Here is a 25,112-nt window from a genome sequence, read left to right on the forward strand (position 1 = left end):
CGTCACGTAAATCTACGGCGCAACTTCTCCTCTAGACTCCGTGAAGCTTGGCATCAGGGTTGTGAGCACACCTACAGTTGTGCACATTTTAAGGAACTTTTGTACATACACAACGTGTGTGACGTAATTGTCTTACAGGCCATATACGTATGATAAACAACATGCACAGTTCACGACCCTTGTCACTCAACTAGAGGTTTACGTCAATGCCAGCAGGTTGTAGCACACTGCGGCAGACTTTTATTCCCGTTGGCTCGTCATAAGTCCTGCTAGGTGGTAGCACACTCTTCAGGTATGATAATTCACTTGCTATATATTGTAGTAAAATTGGATCGAACATCAGTATATGTCAAAGTCGTACTGATAGGAAACCTATTTTGTGGGTTTCTGAATGAGTATATTAAGTTATGAATTTTAACATACAGTAATCCATTTGTGGCACTGAGAATCATAAGGGCCTAAACCACATCACCATCAGTTGTGAGATTATAGCATTTATATGTGCTAGTAAAATATTTAGTCAGGTTTATCTGTGCTTTAGGCCCACATTGTACATATGGGAATTCACAGAAAGCTGTATCACTGGTTTCCCTGATATTCACTTCAGTGTGGGATCGCTGGGGCATGCTTTAGGTCTGTATGGATCTCAGCATCTCATTTGTATTCTAGTCAAGTGACCATGTTGGCAGACTTTACCACTTGTGTTGAATCATTTCCACAAATGTCATTTTGTATTTGGTATTGGTTGTTCACTGTGTGGGGATCTGATTTTGGGTGCAGTGTAAACATGAACTATGTTGAATCTTTTTTAAATCCTAACAGAAAAGTAAAGCTGTGAGGCGGGTTATGAGTTGTGCTTGGGTAGTTTAGTTGGTAGAGCACTTGCCAGCAAAAGGCAGAGGTCCCCAGTTCAAGTCTCAGTCTGGCCAAGAAGGTTCATATCAGTGCACATTCCTCTGCAGAGTGAAAATCTCATTCTGAGAACAGAAAAGTAAATTACCAGGAAAAGTTAGTCGCAAAGGAGAGAACAGATCCTTTGATTGAGAGAGTGAAAAAATCAAATAAGCATGATTACAAGCGAACATTTAACAAGGAGGTGTACCATTAACACAAGTTGTTGTATGGATGCAGTGTAAGAATATCCAATTTTCAGCCCAGAAATAAATTCCTGAACTGTTGGGGATCTTGTACATTTGTCCGAAAAAATGGAAAAGCATAAAAACTCCCATTTACACAAAAATGCGAAACGGAGAGTTGCGAAAGCTTACACATTATTTTGATATTGGCCTTTACTGTACTTTATTGTGTACAAAATAACAAAATTCCAGAAAACAATTCCTTCTTTTGTTAGATAAGTTATGCATATTATTATTATTATTATTGCTGGCCGGAGTGGCCGTGCGGTTCTAGGCGCTACAGTCTGGAGCCGAGCGACCGCTACGGTCGCAGGTTCGAATCCTGCCTCGGGCATGGATGTGTGTGATGTCCTTAGGTTAGTTAGGTTTAATTAGTTCTAAGTTCTAGGCGACTGATGACCTCAGAAGTTAAGTCGCATAGTGCTCAGAGCCATTTCATCCATCCATTATTATTATTATTATTATTATTATTATTATTATTATTATTATTATTATTACTGTTGTTATTGGCAGTGGCTGTAGTTGTATAAACTTGTTCAAAAGTGTAACTGTTATACAGTGGATGCTATTAATTTCACACTCTCAAATTTATCTGAATCTAAAAATTTGTGAACACCCAGAATGTATAATCACAAGTCACCACTGCCCGGTTGTCACTGTACGTGCATTGATAGAGCTTATGCCTGTCTGCTACAAGTCTGTGTGGCTATGAGCACCCTCTGTGGAACTATGCTGGCTTCCTTCATTATCTAACTGAAGATGGCCAGAAGGCTGTGCAGCGAAATATTATGACCACAAGTTATTGATATCCATCAGTTCGCCTGAAATTTCATGGAGCTCTGAACCATTGTTTGTGGCATTTGTAATGCCATGCTGGTTTCATACACTGATTTTTGTGGACTAAGTTCAAACAAAGCCTGCCAGATTTTTCCATGTGCACGGACATCCCATTTCTTCAACCTGCAGGTGCTGTCTGCAATGTTGTTAGCATTTGAAGGTGCTAGATTGTGTCACTGAAAAAAATCCACACACTTTTTTTGTCAGTTTGTGTATTCATCTTGCTGCTTTCAGCAGGATTAATCCTAGGCAATCACTAATATGATAGCTTTCAATAAGTTTCATTTTATAAAAATGCATGATTATCATTTTCTCTCCACTCCACGCCTCCCCTTTCCAGTATTGTCAAAAATTTTAAAATTAAAGTCTTTCCTCCCTCTGCATTCTTTCACCATTGTCCTTCCCCTGCTATCCTCTCCCTTGTCATCCTGCACCTCACGTAGAAATAAACTGTTAGTTAATTGCCCCCCCCCCCTTTTTTATATGTTTTTGTAACTAATTTCATTTACTTTTCTGTTCAAGTTTTGATCAGTTTGTGAGGTGATACAGAGTAACACTTTTCGTGTTTTTAATATGCGTAAAAGATCAGGTCCTTCTAATGCATTTCAACTCTGAGTGAGTTCTTAGGGCAGAGTAAATTTCACCTGCTATGGTGGTTGAGTGGCTTCTGGGCATTAGTAACCACATTCAAATTTGAATGTCTTCAGTTACATTCCGGTATTTTCATTTTGCATCTTTGTATGGTCTGATGAGCCTCTTGGCATGGAGATCCGAGGCAACTTGTCTTTCATTAGGTTGCTGCTGGATTTTCTATGTCTATTCATTCACTTATGTAAACTTAAAGTTCATCTTACCCACACATCACTTTTTAATTGAATGTTTACATTTTCTGTTACTTGCAAAGAGTGATTTATAATTTATTTTTCCTACATTTTTTTTCCAACTTATAATACCAGTATAATTACCAATTGACAATGAAAGTGTGAGAGACAAATTTTGATTGTGGAAAATCTTGCTACTTGGCCTCAGTAAAGAGTTTTACTAAGGCAGGATGTACTTCTTGCTACAGTCAGTGTCTAGATCATGTTCATTGGCTGGCATTAATGTCCTGCCAGTGTCTCTCGAGCCCATCAGTAAGCACTTTCTTTTGCTCTTCTGCTAAAGGCCCGCTCCATTTTATGAGTACTTATTCAACTATAAAATCCTGGTAGCTATTCACCATTCTTCTGAAACCATCCCTACCATTTATTTTATCTTCAGCATTGTCCATCTCTTGTAGATCTCTCTTGTATTCTTTCTTTTAACTTTGGGTAAGTTTTAGAAAATTTCAGTTTCAGAAAGTCACAGATTTTGTTTGTGAGATGGTCATTACCCATACAGAAGACGTGGCGTTAGAACAGTACTCATTCCTTTTTAATTGCCATCATCGTCAGAGGCATTATTTCCACCTTGCTGTGAGTTTCTTTCTGGATCTCAGTTGAATCTGTCTCTCAACCTATCCTTTGCCTGTGATCTTCTGCAGTATCATGCATTCTTTTTTTAAGTAACTAGTCAACAGGTCCTTTTCACTAATAACAGTTTTCAGTGCGTCACTTCTTTTAGCTCTCAAATGTTGAATAAAAGACATTTTTATCAAATTTTTAACAACAAAGCTGCTGTTTATTTGCTGGCTGACAAAATTCAGGCTTTGCCAATTTGCACAACCCACCTATTACAGAGAACAAAATTTTGCTACGAGTGGATGTGTCAAATGTGGGTAATAAAGATATCAGTGATAAAATGGTTTTTATGGTAATTACTTATGCATTTGTATTTAGGATATGTTTGTCACTGATATCTTTGTAATCCACGTTCAGCACATCCATAACACAAAAAAAAGTAATAGGAAGCTTGTGAAAATGGGCAAAGCCCAAAACTAGTGAGCCAGCAAATGAACAATAGCTTTGGTATTAAACATTAAAAAAAAAAAAAAATGTCTTTTCCTTTTCAGTTGATTCAGAGCATCACTGAAGTGTACCAACCATGTGGTCTTACAACGGTCTGTAAAGTGTTATTTTGCTTTCTGTGCTCATCTTCTTCTTACACTGAGATGACAAAAGTCACGGGATAACTCCTAATATCATATCACATCACATTTTGTGCAGTGTAGTGCAGCAGATCAGAGTGGCATGGACGCAATAAGTCATTGAAAGTCTCCTGTAGAAATCTAAGCCATGCTGCCTCTACAGCCGTCCATAATCCCGAAAGTGTTGCTGGCACAGAATTTTGTGCACGAACTGACTTTTCAATTGTGTTCCCTAAATGCTCTAAGGGACTCATGTCAGGCGATCTGGATGGCTAGATGGTTAGCTCGAATTGTCCAGAATGTCATTCAAACCAATCGTGAATAGTTGTGGCCTAGTGACGTGGCGCCTTTTCCTCCATAAAAATTCTATCATTGTTTGGGAATATGATGTCCAGTAATGGCTGCAAAAGGTCTCCAAGTAGCCGAACATAACCACCAGTAATATAGCCAGTCAGTAATCAGTTCAGTTGCACCGGAGGACCTGGTTCATTTCATTATCATTACAGGTAAGCACCGCCCACACCATTATGGAGCCACCACAAGCTTGTACAGTGTCTTGTTAACAACTTGGATCCATACCTTCGTAGAGTCTGCATCACACTCGAAATGTACCATCGACTCCTTCCAACTGAAATCAGGACTAATCTGACCAGGACACGGTTTTCCACTAGTTTAGGATCCAACCAGTACGGTCACGAGCGCGGATGAGGCGCTGCAGCGATGTCGAGTCGTTAGCGAAGGCACTTGCGTCAGTTGTCTGCTGCCGTAGCCCATTAACACCAAATTCCGGTCCACTGTCTTAACCGATATGTTCATCGTATGTCCCACATTGATTTCTGCAGTTATTTCATGCAGCACTGCTTGTCTGTTTGCAGTGACAACTCTACTGAAATGTAGCTGGTCTCAGTAGTTATGTGATGGCCGTCCGCCATTGTGTTGACCGTGGTCAGAGGTAATGCCTGAAATTTGGTATTCTCGGCATGCTCTTGATGCTGTGGATCTTGGATTATTGAATTTCCAAACAATTTCTGAAATGGAATGTTCCATCTGTCTAGGTCTAACTGCCATTCCGTGTTCAAAGTCAGTTAATTCCCATTGTGTGGCCATAATCGTATCTGAAGTCTTTTCACACGGATCACCTGTGTACAAACGACAGCTCCACCAATGCACTGCTCTTTTATACCTTGTATATGCGGTACTACTGCCGTCTGTATATTCGTGTATCGCCATCCCACGGCTTTTGTCACGTCAGTGTAGTATATGCAGTGTTAGTCGGTTTGTAGACCCACTCCAGTTTCCAGATCCCAGTCTGTTGGGTTGCTTCTCCGATGTACTTAAACTTCTGCTCACTGTCAATCTTCCTGTGGTCAGTTAAAATCCATTCTGGCCCATTGCTGATGTTCATCATGTATTTTGTCTTCTCACAGGAAGTATGTTGTCCTACTCTGTGCTGTTTCTTTAAGATAGTTTATCTTTCTGATAGCTCAACTGGTGGTAGTTTCTGATAGCGCAACTGGTGGTAGAGAAATGTTTAAGTTATCTGTGAAAACTTGAAATTCAACATGTACACCCTTTATTTCAATTATTTACTTGTTCAGGAGTAATGTAACTGTGTGACTCACAAACTCTTATTTTGGGTTTTTCTCATTCTTGGCTCATTCTGGATTTTTTTTTTTTTTTTTTTTTTTTATGTCCTACGGTCATGTGATATTAAACCTGATCTTTGGACTGAAACATAGCTTTAATTCACATATCCTTTACTCTTTTGTGAATATTGTCCTCTCTTTAATTTCTGCTGGTCTTACGGCTTTTCTTTGAGTATGTAAACCTCCTTCAGCTAGTGAAATTGAGTTTCCTGTTATAATCGATTTCAATAATTACAGCTATTTTTTTGACCCTTTTCAGAGACAAACATCAGCTGTGAAAGTCTGTGCACATATGTGTACAAGGTTATGATTTTTAATGTCATTTGTTCTCACCTTAGAAGTACTGCATTGGAGTCTGAGGGAGCCTGAGAGAGAGAATTGAAAATGTTACAGGTGCTCTGGCAGAGGCAATGAGACATGGCCACTGGGTTATATTAGATGAGCTGAATTTGGCACCAACAGATGTTCTGGAGGCTTTGAATCGTGTTTTGGATGACAACAGAGAGCTATTCATTCCTGAGACACAAGAAGTCATATCGGCACATCCGAACTTCATGTTGTTTGCAACGCAGAATCCACCTGGTCTGTATGGTGGGAGAAAGGTAATTTCCAGGACTTCTTAGACACTCAATTTATTGTAAGATTGAAATTTTAATTCTTGAGTTATGTGAATGTCGTATGTTATGTTAAAACAAACATATTCCAGTACAAATTTGTCTGCCACTGAAAGTTTTCAAAGTTGTGCTCCACATATAATTGATTATGCAACTGTCTGTTATGGTTGGCACAGATGTCCTTTCTCTACAGACTGCATGCATATTTGGATATTTGTGCCTGCATGTGTGCACAGAAAGCTTCTAATAGTAAAGAAAAATCTGTTTGCAGTTGAACAGACAGTGGGGAAAAAAAACCTGTTACTTGCCACTAACTGGAGCCAGGCTATATCAGTGGAGGTATTTCCTTTCTCTTTAGTATTTTTATTTGTTAGTCTTTAAAGAAAGTCAAAGATCTAAACAAGTCAAAGGCATTCCACTTACTGAGACTATGCATAGGACTACGCCTGGTAAAGCACCGTCTATTCAGAACTACCATTGGACTGATATCAGCTTTACTTAAATAACTTTCCTAAATGTAGTGGTGGCCACAACTCAAATTTTAGCCCATATATATAAAAATTCCTATTTCAGTTCTAATTTTTATTTTACAGTTGCTGTCCAGGGCATTTCGCAACCGGTTTGTCGAGTTGCACTTTGATAAAATCCCGTCACACGAACTGGAAACTATATTAGAGAAGCGCTGTGAACTGCCTGAATCTTACGCTCGTCGAATGGTGAATGTGATGAAAGATCTACAGGTATTTAACGAAAACTTCCTTTTTAACTTTTTTGATTTTCAACTGCTGATTTGTGCAGACTATTGATTTAGTATGTAGAATGTGTTACGAAGGGCATATTGTGTGCAAAGTGAAACTTTTGGCTTCATGAAAAGTGCGCAAAAATGAATTTAAAATTCATAAGTGATGGCTTCTCCCTGGTCTTGTGCTGACTGTTTACAGTGCGAAACAACTGAACTAGGAAGTACAATAGAGTCGAAAGGGAAAATAATAAAACTTCTATGAAGTGAAGTGATATTGTCTCTCAGAAAGGAGATTAAATCCCTGAAAGAAGCAAATACTAAGCTAGCGAGTGAATAAACATCCTGTGTGTGGAAATCCTTTGCCAGGTGCAACACAAAACTGTGAAAATTCTTGTGTGCAAAGTACAACAAAAAACTGTGAAAATTCTCATCTGCAAATTACAGCAAAAAAAGACTTGGAGAACTTATTGTGAGAAAACTCTGTAAATAAATGTAGCTGGAAAACGGTGACATACATGAGAAAGGAAAAACACAGAAATATTTTATATAAGTAAGGTAACAGAAATTAATTTCTTGTTATTGGATATCTTATATTGAAAAATGTAGTGGTTCTGCACTGTGATATTGATGTTCGCCCTGGCAAATGAGCAAACATTTTCAAAATATCATGAACACGAAGCAGTCTAACTACAAAAATAATAACAGTCCTGAGACAAAGTTCTAAGGTGTTATAATTCATGCTGGAACAAACTAAAATCAAATCGGCAGCAGTTGGGAAGGAATCGAAAACAAACATGAAAAATAATTGACTGTTTGTATGTATACAAGATAAAGACAGGTAATCAGTGGAATTTTACACAGAAGATTGGTGAGTAATGTTTACATAAACAAAATAAACAATGAAATTAGGCAACAGTGCGATGAGCTTGGTGCAATATTCCTCGATCCAAACAAATTTCTAAGTGAAAAATGTCTGGGGAAGGATAGCATGCACTTAAATATGATGATCAGTCAAATGAAACCTGGTCAGTGCATCTACCTTTGCCTTACACGTAAGGTGGCACCACGTAACTGCGGGTATGGTGGGCCATCTATTGATAGAGAGACTGATGCTTGTGCAATGTTTGATGTTGTGTAGCGGCAGTGTGATTTCACAACGAAGAGAATGTGGTCACACAAGTTATCGTCCAGTACCGAACGTGCAGGTGACTAAGCTGGAACAACGAGGAGTATTCGATTTTTGGCAGTGGAGGGAGTTGGAGGCCATGAAATGTATCGACAGATGAAGGCTGTGTATGGTGAGTACAGTCTGAGTCGTTAGTGTTGTGGAAAGGCGCAAACAATTCTTTGAAAGGAGCAATCGATTCACAGTTGGCGACGAAGTTTGCGACTGGCTCCAGGTCTGGGTCCGACAGCAGCGTACTAGCTTCTTCAAGGATGGAATCGACCAGCTAGTGTCGCAATGGGATAAATGTGCCAACAGTTTTGGTGACTATTTTTGAATATGTGTACTGTGTATAGCTACATTATTGAGTTAATAAAAGTGATACCATTACTTTACACTAGTGACTGGGTTTCATTTGAATGCCCCTTGTAGACTTCGCTCAATGACTTTTAGTCAAATGATTGTGGACATTTGTAAAATAATTAAAAATAAGGAAAACTGATAGGGTCCGAAGGGGGGATAAACCTAAAATGTACCGTGAAAATAAAATACATGAATATGTTTGAAATGACAAACCAAACAAACTTGTGCAAAAGGACAATAGAGCAAATAGAAGAGAAAGTGCTGAATGTAGTAAAAATAAGCCAACAATTGTTCACCAAAATAGTCAGTGTCTAAAAAATAAAGTGCAACAGCTAGAGATTGAACTGGAGGTCATAGACAGCTCTGTTGTTTGTATCACAGAACACTGTGCAAAGTATCGGAAATTAATTATTTAAAGTCTTAAAGTTTAGCCTGTGCATCTGTAAAGTGTGCAGGTTGTTGTATCTACACTCCTGGAAATTGAAATAAGAACACCGTGAATTCATTGTCCCAGGAAGGGGAAACTTTATTGACACTTTCCTGGGGTCAGATACATCACATGATCACACTGACAGAACCACAGGCACATAGACACAGGCAGCAGAGCATGCACAATGTCGGCACTAGTACAGTGTATATCCACCTTTCGCAGCAATGCAGGCTGCTATTCTCCCATGGAGACGATCGTAGAGATGCTGGATGTAGTCCTGTGGAACGGCTTGCCATGCCATTTCCACCTGGCGCCTCAGTTGGACCAGCGTTCGTGCTGGACGTGCAGACCGCGTGAGACGACGCTTCATCCAGTCCCAAACATGCTCAATGGGGGACAGATCCGGAGATCTTGCTGGCCAGGGTAGTTGACTTACACCTTCTAGAGCACGTTGGGTGGCACGGGATACATGCGGACGTGCACTGTCCTGTTAGAACAGCAAGTTCCCTTGCCGGTCTAGGAATGGTAGAACGATGGGTTCGATGACGGTTTGGATGTACCGTGCACTATTCAGTGTCCCCTCGACGATCACCAGTGGTGTACGGCCAGTGTAGGAGATCGCTCCCCACACCATGATGCCGGGTGTTGGCCCTGTGTGCCTCGGTCGTATGCAGTCCTGATTGTGGCGCTCACCTGCACGGCGCCAAACACGCATACGACCATCATTGGCACCAAGGCAGAAGCGACTCTCATCGCTGAAGACGACACGTCTCCATTCGTCCCTCCATTCACGCCTGTCGCGACACCACTGGAGGCGGGCTGCACGATGTTGGGGCGTGAGCGGAAGACGGCGTAACGGTGTGCGGGACCGTAGCCCAGCTTCATGGAGACGGTTGCGAATGGTCCTCGCCGATACCCCAGGAGCAACAGTGTCCCTAATTTGCTGGGAAGTGGCGGTGCGGTCCCCTACGGCACTGCGTAGGATCCTACGGTCTTGGCGTGCATCCGTGCGTCGCTGCGGTCCGGTCCCAGGTCGACGGGCACGTGCACCTTCCGCCGACCACTGGCGACAACATCGATGTACTGTGGAGACCTCACGCCCCACGTGTTGAGCAATTCGGCGGTACGTCCACCCGGCCTCCCGCATGCCCACTATACGCCCTCGCTCAAAGTCCGTCAACTGCACATACGGTTCACGTCCACGCTGTCGCGGCATGCTACCAGTGTTAAAGACTGCGATGGAGCTCCGTATGCCACGGCAAACTGGCTGACACTGACGGCGGCGGTGCACAAATGCTGCGCAGCTAGCGCCATTCGACGGCCAACACCGCGGTTCCTGGTGTGTCCGCTGTGCCGTGCCCCGCAGTGTCCGGAGCAAGTATGGTGGGTCTGACACACCGGTGTCAATGTGTTCTTTTTTCCATTTCCAGGAGTGTATGTGAAACAAAACTATCCGTATAATGTTAGAAGTGATCTATGTGCAATCAGTGAAGAGAACCATTATTTTGAGTTAACTGCAGTAGAATTGAGACACCAGTGTTGTTGTTGTGGTCTTCAGTCCTGAGACTGGTTTGATGCAGCTCTCCATGCTACTCTATTCTGTGCAAGCTTCGTCATCTCTCAGTACTTACTGCAACCTACATCCTTCTGAATCTGCTTAGTGTATTCATCTCTCGGTCTCCCTCTACGATTTTTACCCTCCACACTGTCCTCCAATGTTAAATTTGTGATCCCTTGATGCCTCAGAACATGTCCTACTAACCGGTCCCTTCTTCTTGTCAAGTTGTGCCACAAACTCCTCTTCTCCCCAATTCGATTCAATACCTCCTTATTACTTATGTGATCTACCCATCTAATCTTCAACATTCTTGTGTAGCACCAAATTTTGATAGCTTCTATTCTCTTCTTGTCCAAACTATTCATCATCCATTTTTTACTCTCATACATGGCTACACTCCATACAAATACTTTCAGAAACGACTTCCTGACACTTAAATCTATACTCGATGTTAACAAATTTCTCTTCTTCAGAAATGCTTTCCTTGCCATTGCCAGTCTACATTTTATATCCTCTCTACTTCGACCATCATCGGTTATTTTGCTCCCCAAATAGCAAAACTCCTTTACTACTTTAAGTGTCTCATTTGGTAATCTAATTCCTGCAGCATCACCAGACTTAATTCGACTACATTCCATTATCCTCATTTTGCTTTTGTTGATGTTCATTTTATATCTTCCTTTCAAGACACTGTCCATTCCATTCAGCTGCTCTTCCAGGTCTTTTTGCTGTCTCTGACAGTATTACAAAGTCATCGGTGAACCTCAAAGTTTTTATTTCTTCTCTGTGGATTTTAATACCTACTCCGAACTTTTCTTTTGTTTCCTTTACTGTTTGCTCAATATACAGATTTAATAACATCGGGGAGAGGCTACAACCCTGTCTCACTCCCTTCCCAACCGCTGCTTCCCTTTCATGTCCCTCGACTCTTATAACTGCCATCTGGTTTCTGTACAAATTGTAAATAGCCTTTCGCTCCCTGTATTTTACCCCTGCCACCTTCAGAATTTGAAAGAGAGTATTCCAGTCAACATTGTCAAAAGCTTTCTCTAAGTCTACAAATGCTAGAAACCTACGTTTGCCTTTCCTTAATGTTTCTTCTAAGATAAGTTGAATGGTCAGTATTACCTCATGGCTCATACCCCTGTAATAGACCTAGATGCAAGACCTGTCCCATACATCCTTCTACCACCACCTACTCCAGTCCAGTCACTAACATCACCTATCCCATCAAAGATAGGGCCACCTGAGAAACCAGTCATGTGATTTACAAGCTAAGCTGCAACCACTGTGCTGCATTCTGTGTAGTCATGACAACCAACAAGCTGTCTGTCCACATGAAAGGCCACTGACAAACTGTGGCCAAAAAACAAGTGGACCCCCTGTTGCTGAACACACTGCTAAACATGATATCCCTCATCTCAATGACTGCTTTACAGCCTGTGCCGTATGGATCCTTCCCACCAACACCAGCTTTTCTGAATTTTGCAGGTGGGAACTTTACCTGCAATACATCCTACATTCCCGTAACACTCCTGGCCTCAACCTTCGTTAGTCACTGTCCTCACCCATCCAGCCCCCTCCCTGATCCCATTCCATCACTACACAGCCATCATTTCACCGCCACACCCAGTCTTTTAATTTCTTTTTATTTCTCTCCTTTCCGCTACTTACCACCTTCCCCCTCCGCACCTTCTCTCCTGCCCTCCGTCTGAACTGCAACACTTCACTGTCTGCCACTCCCACTGTACTATCCCTCCCCCTCCCCGCCCCAGCCTCCTCCTACTCCCACCCAGTTGCCACTCCCATCATGCACTGGTGCTGCTGCTCGCAGTGTAGTTTCAGCTCTGTGAGACTGCAGATGTGTGTGCAAGTTGCGTGAGTGTACGTGTGTGTATGTGTGCAGGTGTGTCTACTGCTGACAAAGGCTTTAATGGCCGAAAGCTATAATTGTGTGAATCTTTTTATTGTACCTATCGCAACTCAGCATCTCTGCTATATGGTGAGTGGCATCTTTCCTTCTCTGGAACTGTGGTAAAAGGTAGACTTGTGAACTATTTAAATAATTACAACTTCTTTTCTAGTGACCAGTTCAATTTCCAAGCAGGGAGCGGTACTGAATTGGGAACAGCGTATCTAACAGAACGTGTTCTAGATGCATTGGATAGAGGGAATTATACAGCAGGTATATTATTTGATCTAACCAAATCTTTCAACACAGCTGAGCACAAAATACTGTTAAATAAGCAAAATGAACTGCTAATGGTTGGGGGGGGGGGGGGGGGGGAGGGGGGGATGATAAAGTGGTTTCAATCATACCTAGAAAATATAGTGCATTTGACTGAAATTACCCAAATATCAAGTAGCTCCAAAAATATATTCAAACATAATTCTGACCCTAAATATATAAATATAGGGGTACAGAAAATATCAAATGTGGACAAACATTGTTGTTTGAAGATAACTGTAACATACTGATCACAGAGAAATCACTTGAAGCACTAAGAGAGAAACGTGAAGAAACACTTAGCTGCATATGCGCATGGAAAATAAACAATAGAGTACTTAGCTGCATATGCGCATGGAAAATAAACAATAGAGTAACAATTAATATAAAGGAAACAAGCACCATGAACTTCTACATAAACAAAAAGCCAGATTACACAACCTGAAAATAAATAATGAAGTTAGATAATGTGTGGAAAGTACAAACTTTCTGGGAATGCATGTTGACTGTCAGTTATGTTGGGAAGAAAGTGTAAAAATACTTAGTAATAGAATCTCTATGCTATGCTATGCTTCCGAATTCTTACTTCAGTATGTGATATTTCATTCATCAGATCAGTGTATTTTGCTTATATTCATTCTGTTATTAGCTATGGAATAATTTTTTTGGGGAATGAATAAGAAAAATATTCAAGCTATATTCAGACTGCAAAAAAGAGCAATACATATAATGACCAAGAGTGGAAAAACTGCTCACTGCCTTAAACTTTATAAAATGCTAGAAGTATTAACGGTAGTTTGTGAATATATTTTTCAGAGTGTTATGTACGTTAAAAAAATATTGACCACTATGTTAAAAATTGATTAGTATATGATTATAAAACCAGGAACTGCTACAGTTTGCATCTGGACAGAAAAAATAAAGTTAAAACTCAGCAGAGTTTATTGAACATTGCTATCATGTTATATAATAAATTACCACAGCATATAAAAGACATAGATACTCTTTCAAAACAAAACTGGAAAATTATTTACAAAATAAAAATTTTTACACGGTAATGGAGTACCTAAATTAAAGCAGCTTACGTTTTATAAGAAGTACTGTTTCTAATGTGTATATGGAAATAATAATTAGCCAAGACTATTAGAAAACAAATGTAACTAGATCACAAAATCCATTGCCAATTAGTGTATAAGAAATTAATCTTAAACCATAAAAATTTCGATGTTTTTCATGATGAAATCCATACAATGTAAATTGTTTCATGAACTAACAACAGAATCAGTGAGTCAATTCAATCAGTCAGTAGCATATTTTTGTGTAATTGTGTTACTTGAATTAATTTCCTCTGTGACTTCATGGTGCCTAAATCTGGATTTTGCACAAAATAAAATTGTGTGTTAATGTTGGACTCTCAAATGTAAGGAGTAACTGTAATATTAGTTATTTAAATAAATCATGTTTATGTATCCTTGTCCCCAGAGATGTACAAGACATGTATGTATGTCATGTGAATATTGTTATTTCTTTTTAACTGATTTATGATTAGCTCCTCCCTGTTTAACTAAATATTCTTCTGTGGAGCCAGGAGGAAAAAAGTAAAATTATTCTGCCTGTTACTGTTTTACAGACAGGAAGTGGTCAAATATGATTCCACCACGTTGGCTTATTGGAAACTTTTCTTCTCATATACACAGAAGGTCATACACATTGTAGGACCTAAAAACGATAGAACCTTGTGAAAAAAATACTACATAAATTACAAACAAAATAAAGTAGTGATTGTATAAAAATTGAAATTATCTTGAGGAAACTATAAAATTATGAGGCAGAATTGGTGGCACTTGCTAATCTCCAGGAGGTGATATACAAGTACCGTCTGTTTATTTCCACAGAGTTTTATCTCAATCAGTGTGAAATGCCAACTGTTTTTAGCGCATAAAAAAATTTGAGGACTAAGAAGCAAAATCTTTGAACTACTTACGTGCATTGACGAATTAAGAGTCATCTAACTTGGCTGACATAATCTGCCTCTCTGAAAATCGTGTGACCACTGGTACAGATGTGTTAAGTGCGGCAGGATTTAAGTTAACTTCTCACTTTTGTAGGACAGAAATGGAGGATGGAGGAGTTGCCTCATTCGTCAGGAATTTCCATAAATTTAATAACGTAGAAATTCATAAATATTATCTACAGCAGCATATGGAAGCATGTGCAGCAGAAGTAGAATTTCATTGTAAATCATTCATAATAGTAAGTATATACTGAGTACCAGCGGATATTTTCAGTCTGTTCGTAAATCACTTTCAAGCCCTACTGTCCTATTTAACAACAGAAAAGAAAGAATTAGTGGTTGCTGGTGATTTTAATGTAGATTTTCTTGAAAACTCTTCTACTAACAACTTATTGCAGTCAGCAGCATTGTCTTTCAAATTCATTCAGTAACTTTCCAGCAAGAACAGCTAAGGGGTCAAAGATGGCCATTGATAATACTTTTATAGAAATGCCTAATGAACAAAATTATATTATAAAAACCAATAATAAGTAGCCTCTCAGACCATGATATGCAGTTCCTTTTGCTAAATGTTAATACTGATACAAACTAGATGCAAGACCTGTCTCATACGTCCTCCCATCACCAACTACTCCAGTCCGGCATAAGCATCACGTATCGTATCAAATGCAGGGCTCACTGTGAAACCAATCATGTGATCTACAACCTAAGCTAAAACCACTGTGCTGCATTCTCTGTGGGCGTGACAGCCAACAAACTGTCTGTCTGCATGAATGGCCACTGACAAACTGTGGTGAAGAAACAAGTGGACCACCCTGTTGCTGAGCAAGCTGCCAAACATGACATCCTTCATTTCAGTGACTGCTTCACAGCCTGTGCCGAATGGATCCTTCCCACCAACACCAGCTTTTCTGAATTGCGCAGGTGGGAACTTTCCCTGCAATATATCCTACGGTCCTATAACTCTCCTGGCCTCAACCCTTGTTAATCATTGTCCTCTCGCATCCAGTCCCTTCCCTGTTCCCATTCCAGCACTACACAGCCCTCAGTCCACCATTGCACCCTGTCTTCTAACTTCTCTCCATTTCTGCTAACACCCCCCCCCCCCCCCATCCCCCCCATCACTTGCCCTCTATCCTCCATCTAACCTCCCAATTGCACGTAGCTGTCGTACCCTCTACCCACCAGCACTTCGCTGTCCGCCACCCCTACCGTACTATCTCTCCCCTCTCCCATGCACAGCAGCCTCCTCCTTACCCCCACCCAGTCACCAACACCTGACTGCACTACTGCTGCTGCTGCTTGCAGTGCGGCTTCAGTTGCTTGAGACTGCAGCCATGTGTGAGTGAGTTGCATTTCCGTGTGTGTGTGTGTGTGTGTGTGTGTGTGTGTGTGTGGGGTCCATTTTTGACGCAGGCTTATTTGCTGAAAGCTTTATTTGTGACAGTCTCTTTTGTTGCGTCTATCTGGGACTCAGCATCTCTGCTATATGGTGAGTAGCAACTTTCCTTTTCATAATATTGTTGCATTCTATACTGGACTTTTCATTGTGTGATCTAAATACTATAGATCAATACAAAACATATGGCAAAACATTGAAGATAGTAATAGAGACATCATGCATTATCAGAAAAAGATAAAAAAATAAAGATAATATGGAATATAATGAAGGAAGAGACTGATAGAACTAGAGATGAAGAGGAGCACATAGCATTAAGAGTAAATGATACATGGATAACAGATGTGTGCAGTGTTCATGACTTTCCAATAAGCACTTCATAACTGCTACTGAGAAGAGGGAGTGGCATGTTCAGTAGATGCTGCCACGGAAGATCTTAGACCAGTCACTACAAATAACTACAATAATACGAGTACAACCCTCACAGCAACAGCAGAAGAAATGTCTACCATAATCCTTAGAATAAAAATAATCTTGTGGCTATGATAATCTGTCAACAAAGTTGATTAAACAGTGTGGCTCTGAGTTTAGTGACATTTTACGTTACTTGTGTAACCAGTCTTTTATCAGTGGAACATTTCTTGAATGGTTGAAATATGCTGTAGTTAAGCCTTTGTGTAAGAAAGGAGATACAGAAATACCATCAAACTTCCATCCAATATCACTTTTGCCCAGATTCTCAAAAATTTTAGAAAAGATAATAAACAGTTGTCTTCTTACCCAAAAGACCACAGATAAAATATTATCCAAGTCACAATTTGGATCTCTAAAGGGTTCTGATATTGAGAAGACTGTATTACATGCACAGTGAGAATGTACTTAATTCAGTAGACAATAAATTACTGGCTACTGGTATGTTTTGTGATCTGTCAAAAGCATTTGACTGTGTACATGACAGCATGCTTTTAAGTAAATTATAATATTACAGTGTATCAGGAAATGCTGCAAAAATGGTTCAAATCATATATATCTCTGACAGAAAACAAAGGGCACCAATAGGAAAGAGACGTTTATTAAGCTGTCAGCCATCATCCAACTGGGAACCAATAACATGGGGTGTCACTCCAAGTTCCATCTCAGGGACCTTAGTTTTCCTTATGTATACCAATGACCTTTCATCAGTAACATTACCAGATACCAAGTTTGTTTTGTTAGCAGATGATACAAAGACTGCAAGAAATAACAGATCAAGTATAGTCTTACAAAGGTCGGCTTATGAAATTTTCATAACATTAATCTACATCTACATCTACATGGCTACTCTGCAATTCACACTTAAGTGCCTGGCAGAGGGTTCATCGAACCATTTTCATACTACTTCTCTGCCATTCCAGTCTCGAATGGCACATGGGAAAAAGGAACATCTAAATCTTTCCATTTAAGCTATGATTTCTCTTATTTTATTATGATGATCATTTCTCCCTACGTAGGCGGGTGTCAACAAAATATTTACTCATTCAGAAGAGAAAGTTGGTGATTGAAATTTCGCTGCAAAGAAACCCGCCTTTGTTTCAGTGACTGCCACCCCAACTCGCGTATCATGTCAGTGACACTCTCACTCCTATAGTGTGATAACATGAAACGAGCTGCCCCTATTTGCACTTTTTCGATGTCCTCCGTCAATCCTACCTGGTAAGGATCCCATTCTGTGCAGCAATGTTCCAGCGGAGGACGGACAAGTGTAATGTAGGCTGTCTCTTTAGTGGGTTTGTCGCATCTTCTAAGTGTTCTGCCAAGAAAGCGCAGTCTTTGTTTCGCCTTCCCCACAATATTATCTATGTGGTCTTTCCAGTTTAAGTTGCTCATAATTGTAATTCCTAGGTATTTAGTTGAATTGACAGCCCTTAGATTTGTGTGATTTATCGTATACCCAAAATTTATTGGATTTCTTTTAGTACCCATGTGGATGACCTTGCACTTTTCTTTGTTTAGTGCTAATTGCCACTTTTTGCACCAAACAGAAATTCTCTGTAGATCATTTTGTAATTGGAATTGATGGTCTGATGATTTTACTAGATGGTAAATTACAGCATCATCTGCAAACAATCTAAGGGGGCTGCAGCAGTAAATGATTCCTAACCAATTCTTGGTCACTGAACATTGAAAAAACATGCTATATGCAGTTCATAACTTGCAAAAGAATTCCTACTATTACATACCTAAATATGACGACAGACAAATAGGTGATGTTGACAGTGTTATATTCTTGGCATTACAGGTTGATAATAAGTGTAGCTCTGGAGAGCATATGCTCAGAACTGCTGAAGTGCCTAACCAAATCTCTCTTTGCTATGCAAATGTTGTCAGACATAGACGATAAAAAAAATCAAAAAGCAGGTGTACTATGCCTAACTTCAGTCCATAATGTCATACAGGATTATTTTCTGGGGTAACTTATCAAACAAAACTAAAGCTTTTCGAGCCCAAAAATGTGCAGTACGAATTATTTGCGGTGTGAGCTCAAGAACGTACTGCTGAGGGCTGTTTAATGAAAAAGTCTAACTAGTAATAACAATATTATGAAAAGGATAGTTGCTACTCACCATATAGCGGCGATACTGAGTCGCTGATAGGCACAACAGAAAGACTGTCACAAAATGAGCTTGTCAACAGCAGAAGCCAGACTGCGAGCAGCAGCAGATGATGGCAGAGGCGACTGTATGGTAAGAAGGAAAAGTTCAGCTTTAGAAGAGTCTAAAGGATTTATTAGTGGTCGGCTCCTTCTACTCTTTTGATGAATTTCTTAGCAGAAGCGATTGATGTGTTTATGTTGTTATTGTGTACTTCTGTACTAATTCTGTGTAGTAATGCAGTCATTGTAAATAAGTGCTATAAAATGTATTTTATTTTTATTTTTTGCATTTGTTGATGCCTGGCTACAATAGCCTAAGAATTATCGTACATACTTAAGTGTATTGAACATTTAATATTTGGCGACAAGTTTTATGTCCTTTCAAATATGTTTAAAGTGTGTGGTTTTCTTTTCCTGATTACACATCTACAAGGGAAATTTCATTTGGGATCTGTGAGAGGTACATTAGCACATCTGATCTTGTTTTGTAAATGTTTATTGTGTATCCTTGTTTTCTGTCATGTTCCGGAATGTGAAGCACATCTAATCTTGTAGATACATAACATGACACTACCCTAGCTTTTAGAACTAATAGTTCCTTCCTCGGGAAGGAGAGAGGAATAGATTGGAAAGGGTTATAAGGGAAGTGCAGGTCACTCAGACTACAAGATGAGAGGAAGCCCCCTTGTTGTGAGGACATTTTAAGTCAGCACTTTGTTACTTGAAAATATGTGGATGGTGCCAACTGTGATCTGTAGCTGGATTTGTCAATGTCGAGTTCTGAAAAATCATGCTTTGCACAGTAGCTGTAATACCACTTTATTAAAAAACTGATGGTGTTGGATAAACAACAGACCATTCTCAGGTATTAAAAAAAAAAAGACTTGCATCAAATCGTGTCCTGTAATTGATGTCATTTTTTATACCTGAGGGTGGTCTGTTATATGATCAAAAATGGTAGCGTTTAGTAAAATAACATTATAGCTATTGTGCAGATCATTATGTATCAAAACTGATATCACCTAACTGTGTGAGAGCCTTTTTGCACAGATGCCTATTGGCACTGTCACTTACGTGGTAACAAAGCCCTGTCTTGCATTGTCGATATTAGTGGTTGTTAACTCACTACTTAATATTTGTCTCCTTTTGTGTACAGACAGATTGTCCTGTGGTCATGGCAGTCTTGGCACCACTCGCATGCCAACAGTCGCGCAACTTTCAAATCTGACAGTTCTTAAGTGTGCTCTGTGTTTGTAGTCAAGCTTAATCTGAATTGAGAAACATTGTCTGAAAATTCCTCCTGCTGCTTACAGATTCCCCACTGACATGCCATACATGCCCTTTAGGTCAATTCTTGAAAGATGCACCAGTAAATACAGCATCTGAGGATAGGAATGACACGTTGTCTGTTCTGCAAACTTTGTGCATGAATTGTAGTTCCTTTTATGCATTGTTGCTTTGCATGCAAAAGGTGCTGTATTATTACAGTATATTAATAATTTTTACTTATGGACCGTCTGACAGCAACTGAATAAAACACTATTTTAGTGCCATACGCGTTTCGCCTTTATTTTCTGCAAGGCATCATCAGCGGCCTGGAATATTTTATTTACATTTTTGTCATTGTGCCTATAGGTTATAAACAGTTCTGATGGTTGGTATTTCCTATTAAGTAGTAATGTTTTGAACTGTACTTACAGGTTGCGTGGGCAATTTCCTACATATTACGCTCCTGTTGCATTTTTGGTGTTGTTCTTCTTCTTATGAACGCCAATTTGCGGTTTTTTTTGCCATTCCACAACACTATGCACAGAACGCTTGTTTTAAAGCAATGTTTTGGTTTCTGTTGATGACTGTCAAATGTTTTTGCCAAAGATCGAATGTTATTGCCAAACTTATGAGTGTAACTATTGAAGTGTGTGTGTGTGTGTGTGTGTGTGTGTGTGTGTGTGTGTGTGTGTGTGTGTGTCTCCAGATGATGTGGGGAAGAGTTCTCTTTTTTTTATTCTTTTTATTTTTATTTATTTATTTATTTTTATTTTTTGTTTTATGTTATCATTTCCTTTACTAAGTGTAGTAGGGAGCCTGTGCTGATGTGTGTGTGTTCATTTATCACATGTTTGTTTTCTGCTATGGCTTTCTGGATGTGGAAGTTTTCTTGCATTTGTGTAAGATGTTTGTCATGGCTGCTTATTCTCATTATTTTCATTTCTTGTTCCATGTTTGTAGGATGATGGTTGTAGTGTTTTAAATGCTCTGCAAATGTGGAGTGGTTTGTTTCATACTTCCAACATCTGATATGTTCTTTGTATCTTGTTTGAAAATTCCTGCATCTCATGCCTATGTATACTGCATCACAAAAATGGCTCTGAGCACTATGGGACTTAACATCTATGGTCATCAGTCCCCTAGAACTTAGAACTACTTAAACCTAACTAACCTAAGGACAGCACACAACACCCAGCCATCACGAGGCAGAGAAAATCCCTGACCCCGCCGGGAATCGAACCCGGGAACCCGGGCGTGGGAAGCGAGAACGCTACCGCACGACCACGAGATGCGGGCTACTGCATCACAACTTTGACATTCAAGTTTATATATTCCTGATTGTTGGAATTTGTCTCTCTTGGTAGCTGGCTGGCTTAGGTGTGATTGAAGGGTTTGCCCAGGCTTATATGCTATTTTGAAGCCCTGTCTCTTTAGGATGTTTGCAACTCTGTGTGTTAGTTTATGTGTGTAGGTCATTGTGTACCATCTGGTTCTTTTCTGTGTGGTGTTGTCATTGTGTGTGTTGTTGAGTGAGTGTGTGAGTTTTCAGCTTGTGAGTTCTTTTGTATTGTGGAACTGTTGTGTTTGTTTTTTATTTGCGTTTTTATTTTTTGATTGAGCTTGTGTACCACATGTGTGTCATACCCGTTGTTCCTAGCTATTTGTATGATTGTACTCATTTCTTGTTCATGGTTTATCTTGCTGAGTGGGATTCTGTTTAATCTATGTAACATCTGTCTTAGTGCTGCAAGTTTCTGAAATGTATGTTTACCAATTTCTTTTTTAATTGTAATGTCAAGAAAATTTATTTGATTTTCTTTTTCTTTTTCAAGTGTGAATTTTATGTTCTGATGAGCTTTGTTTATTTCTGAATGGAGTTCATCTATTTTTTCACTTGGCTCATCTACCAGACAAATAATGTCATCCACATATCTGTACCAATATATGATTTTGAAACTTTCATTTGTGGTTGTCTTATCAAATATCTGATTTTCTAGGTGACTGATGAAAATGTTTGCTAGTGTTCCTGATATGCAACAGGAGCGTAATATGTAGGAAATTGCCCACGCAACCTGTAAGACCCAAAAATGTGCAGTACGAATTATTTGCAGTGTGAGCTCAAGAACGTACTGCAGAGGGCTGTTTAATGAAAAAGTTTAACTAGTAATAACAATATTATGAAAAGGATAGTTGCTACTCACCATATAGCGGCGATACTGAGTCACTGATAGGCACAACAGAAAGACTGTCACAAAATGAGCTTTCTGCCAATCAGGTCTTTCTTGAAAATAGGCCACACACACACACACACACACACACACACACACAATGTCAACAGCAGAAGCCAGACTGCGAGCAGCAGCAGATGATGGGAGAGGCAACTGTATGGTAAGAAGGAAAAGTTCAGCTTGAGAAGAGTCTAAAGGCTTTATTAGTGGTCGGCTCCTTCTACTCTTTTGATGAATTTCTTAGCAGAAGCGATTGATGTGTTTATGTTATGTTTTTATTGTGTACTTCTGTACTAATTCTGTGTAGTAATGCAGTCATTGTTTGCTAGTGTTCCTGATATGCAACAGGAGCGTAATATGTAGGAAATTGCCCACGCAACCTGTAAGTACAGTTCAAAACATTACTACTTAATAGGAAATACCAAACACCAGAACTGTTTATAACCTATAGGCACAATGACAAAAATGTAAATAAAATAGCTAACATATGTACATATTCCAGGCCACTGATGATGCCTTGCAGAAAATAAAGGCGAAACGCGTATGGCACTAAAATTGTTTTTTATTCAGTTGCTGTCAGACTGTCCATAAGTAAAAATTATTAATATACCGTAATATTGTGCGCAACTGAGGAGGACAGGACTATAAAAGTTGAAGGTGCTGTATTACTTATGAGTCTGGTAACATTGCAAACTGGCTCGTAGAAGGTATAATTTTTGGTGTCCAACCGTGTTTACAGTTCTATTTTATGTGTCGTATTTAAACAACTGATGTCATCTTTGTAAGATTCTGTGAGTGACAAGATGTGCTCATGGCCTGGATCCAGGATCACACAACTCCAGCCAGCGAGCACATCTCCTAACAAGCTCTCTCTCTCTCTCTCTCTCTCTCTCTCTCTCTCTCCCCCCCCTCTGTGTGTGTGTGTGTGTGTGTGTGTGTGTGTGTGTGTAAAAGATAGAGCTTAACCATTGGTTTGTCTTTTCTAACAAATGGTTGCAGCAATAATTATTGTTTGATTTAGGTCCACCGGAGAAGCAGTGTTGCTTTTGCTGGAAATAAGGGATACATGACACTTCGAGACTTGTTTCGCTGGGGGGAGAGGTACCGACGTGCTCCTCACAGCAGTGGTTTCCAGGACTGGAAAGAATACATGGCTGAAGAAGGATTTCTCGTACTGGCCTGTCGAGTTCGCTGCAAGGAGGAGGAGGAAGTGATCTGGAATGTAATCACGAAACATTTTGGCAGCTCCCCCAACCGACAAAATCTGTTTTCGTGTAAGTCTTCAGCTCTTGTACACATGATGTGGCATGCCATTAGCTGAGTACAAATAAACACAATCTGAAAGCATTTGCTTTTCTCATAGTTAATACATTTCTTCTGCAAATTTGTACATCTTATGTAGGCTCTTTTGAAGTTTTAGTTGTGTTCTTCCATTATTATCTATGCATGTAGGCCTTTGACAGTGATACTTCTATCATACACAAGTTATAATTTTCTACATTTCGAATTGTTCTCACATTACATATGTTCATTTAATTGTTTTTAGTCACAGACAACACATCCTTGGTTACGTCGCCAATTCTGCAGAAAATTAAAGCTCTTAGCAGTAAAAATCCAGACAGTGGTATTGTGTGGACACAAGCTATGCGGAGAATGGCAGTACTTGTATGTAAGTATTGTGTTCTTCTCCTTTAACCAATATTCGGATTTAATTATGTACTTTAACCATCAGCTAATAAACAGTGTTGTCCTGTTTGTGGAGACACTGTCATGTTATGTAATCAGCGGCGAATTTGGATTTGGAAGCTGCTTATGTTACCTATAATCTGCAACCAAGTGCCTACCAGGGGTGCTCATTGGTTGGTAATGCAGCAGCTCATGTATCCAGAGTAAGGATATATTCAGACAACTGATTATAGCAAGACATTCCTGTTTGCTTCTAGCTCTGAAACTGATTTTTTTTTTCCGTGTTGTTTGCTTGTAGAGGTTAGCTTTAATCTCTGTCAACAAAGCGATTGTGATTTTTGTTCTGCCGTGGATTACTGACTGCCGTTTTCTCAAATACACTGCACATCATGAGGTTGTGGTTAGCTTAAGACACAAGTTTAAATTCAGGCCAACAAAATGCATTTTCCGACGCAGTTCAGTCATTGCTCACTTAAAATCAGCTGTCAGCACAGCATCTTGCATTTCTGACATACTTAACAGCAGCCACTTTTCAACATTGCTTTGTGTTACACATTAACAGCATACTCACACAGTAACTAGCACCAGATCAGTTATCCACTGTACATACATACATACAAAAACACGATACATAGAGTTGATCTACACACTGATACATTTTGTTGTTAGGACATTACAAAATGTTGTTTATCATTTAATTTATAACACAACATTGTATTTACAAATTGCAAGTAAGATGTATGATACAAAACATTTATGGCCCCGGTCCCTTTCCAAACATGACAACATCAAAAGTTCTGTTCTAACTAGGAACATAAGGAAACACAGGGCCGTAAAAGAGATAAAAAATTCTTGGATCACTGAACGTCATCAACTAGAATATTACACGTCTCGACACTTAACGACTGAGGGCGCGCAGGCTTTATGAAGGTCCCATCCGTGTCACGTGTTGCTGGTGTAGTGCTGCGTGTGCACAGCAGACCTGGAGACGGTGGTTGGTGACCGGGCTGTCACTGGCGGCCGCCATGGTTAATTGCGTGTGCACTGCTGGAATGTTGGCGCACACTGAGCTTGCTGCAGTGGTCTGACTTAGTTCGCTGA

At 39.8% G+C, this 25,112-nt stretch overlaps 1 protein-coding gene across 1 annotated transcript in view; it reads left to right on the top strand.

Moving 5' to 3' along the window:
• LOC126100725 (midasin-like) overlaps nt 1-25,112 on the top strand; it is a 229,874-nt gene that overhangs the window by 126,251 nt on the left and 78,511 nt on the right. The window contains exons 20-23 of the mRNA XM_049911344.1: nt 6,078-6,286; nt 6,892-7,038; nt 23,347-23,599; nt 23,872-23,994. Coding sequence (XP_049767301.1) covers nt 6,078-6,286; nt 6,892-7,038; nt 23,347-23,599; nt 23,872-23,994 — 732 coding nt within the window. The remainder of the gene's footprint in view (nt 1-6,077; nt 6,287-6,891; nt 7,039-23,346; nt 23,600-23,871; nt 23,995-25,112) is intronic.

This window comes from Schistocerca cancellata, chromosome 9, assembly GCF_023864275.1.
Source record: "Schistocerca cancellata isolate TAMUIC-IGC-003103 chromosome 9, iqSchCanc2.1, whole genome shotgun sequence".
NCBI classification, from domain to species: Eukaryota; Metazoa; Arthropoda; class Insecta; order Orthoptera; family Acrididae; genus Schistocerca; species Schistocerca cancellata.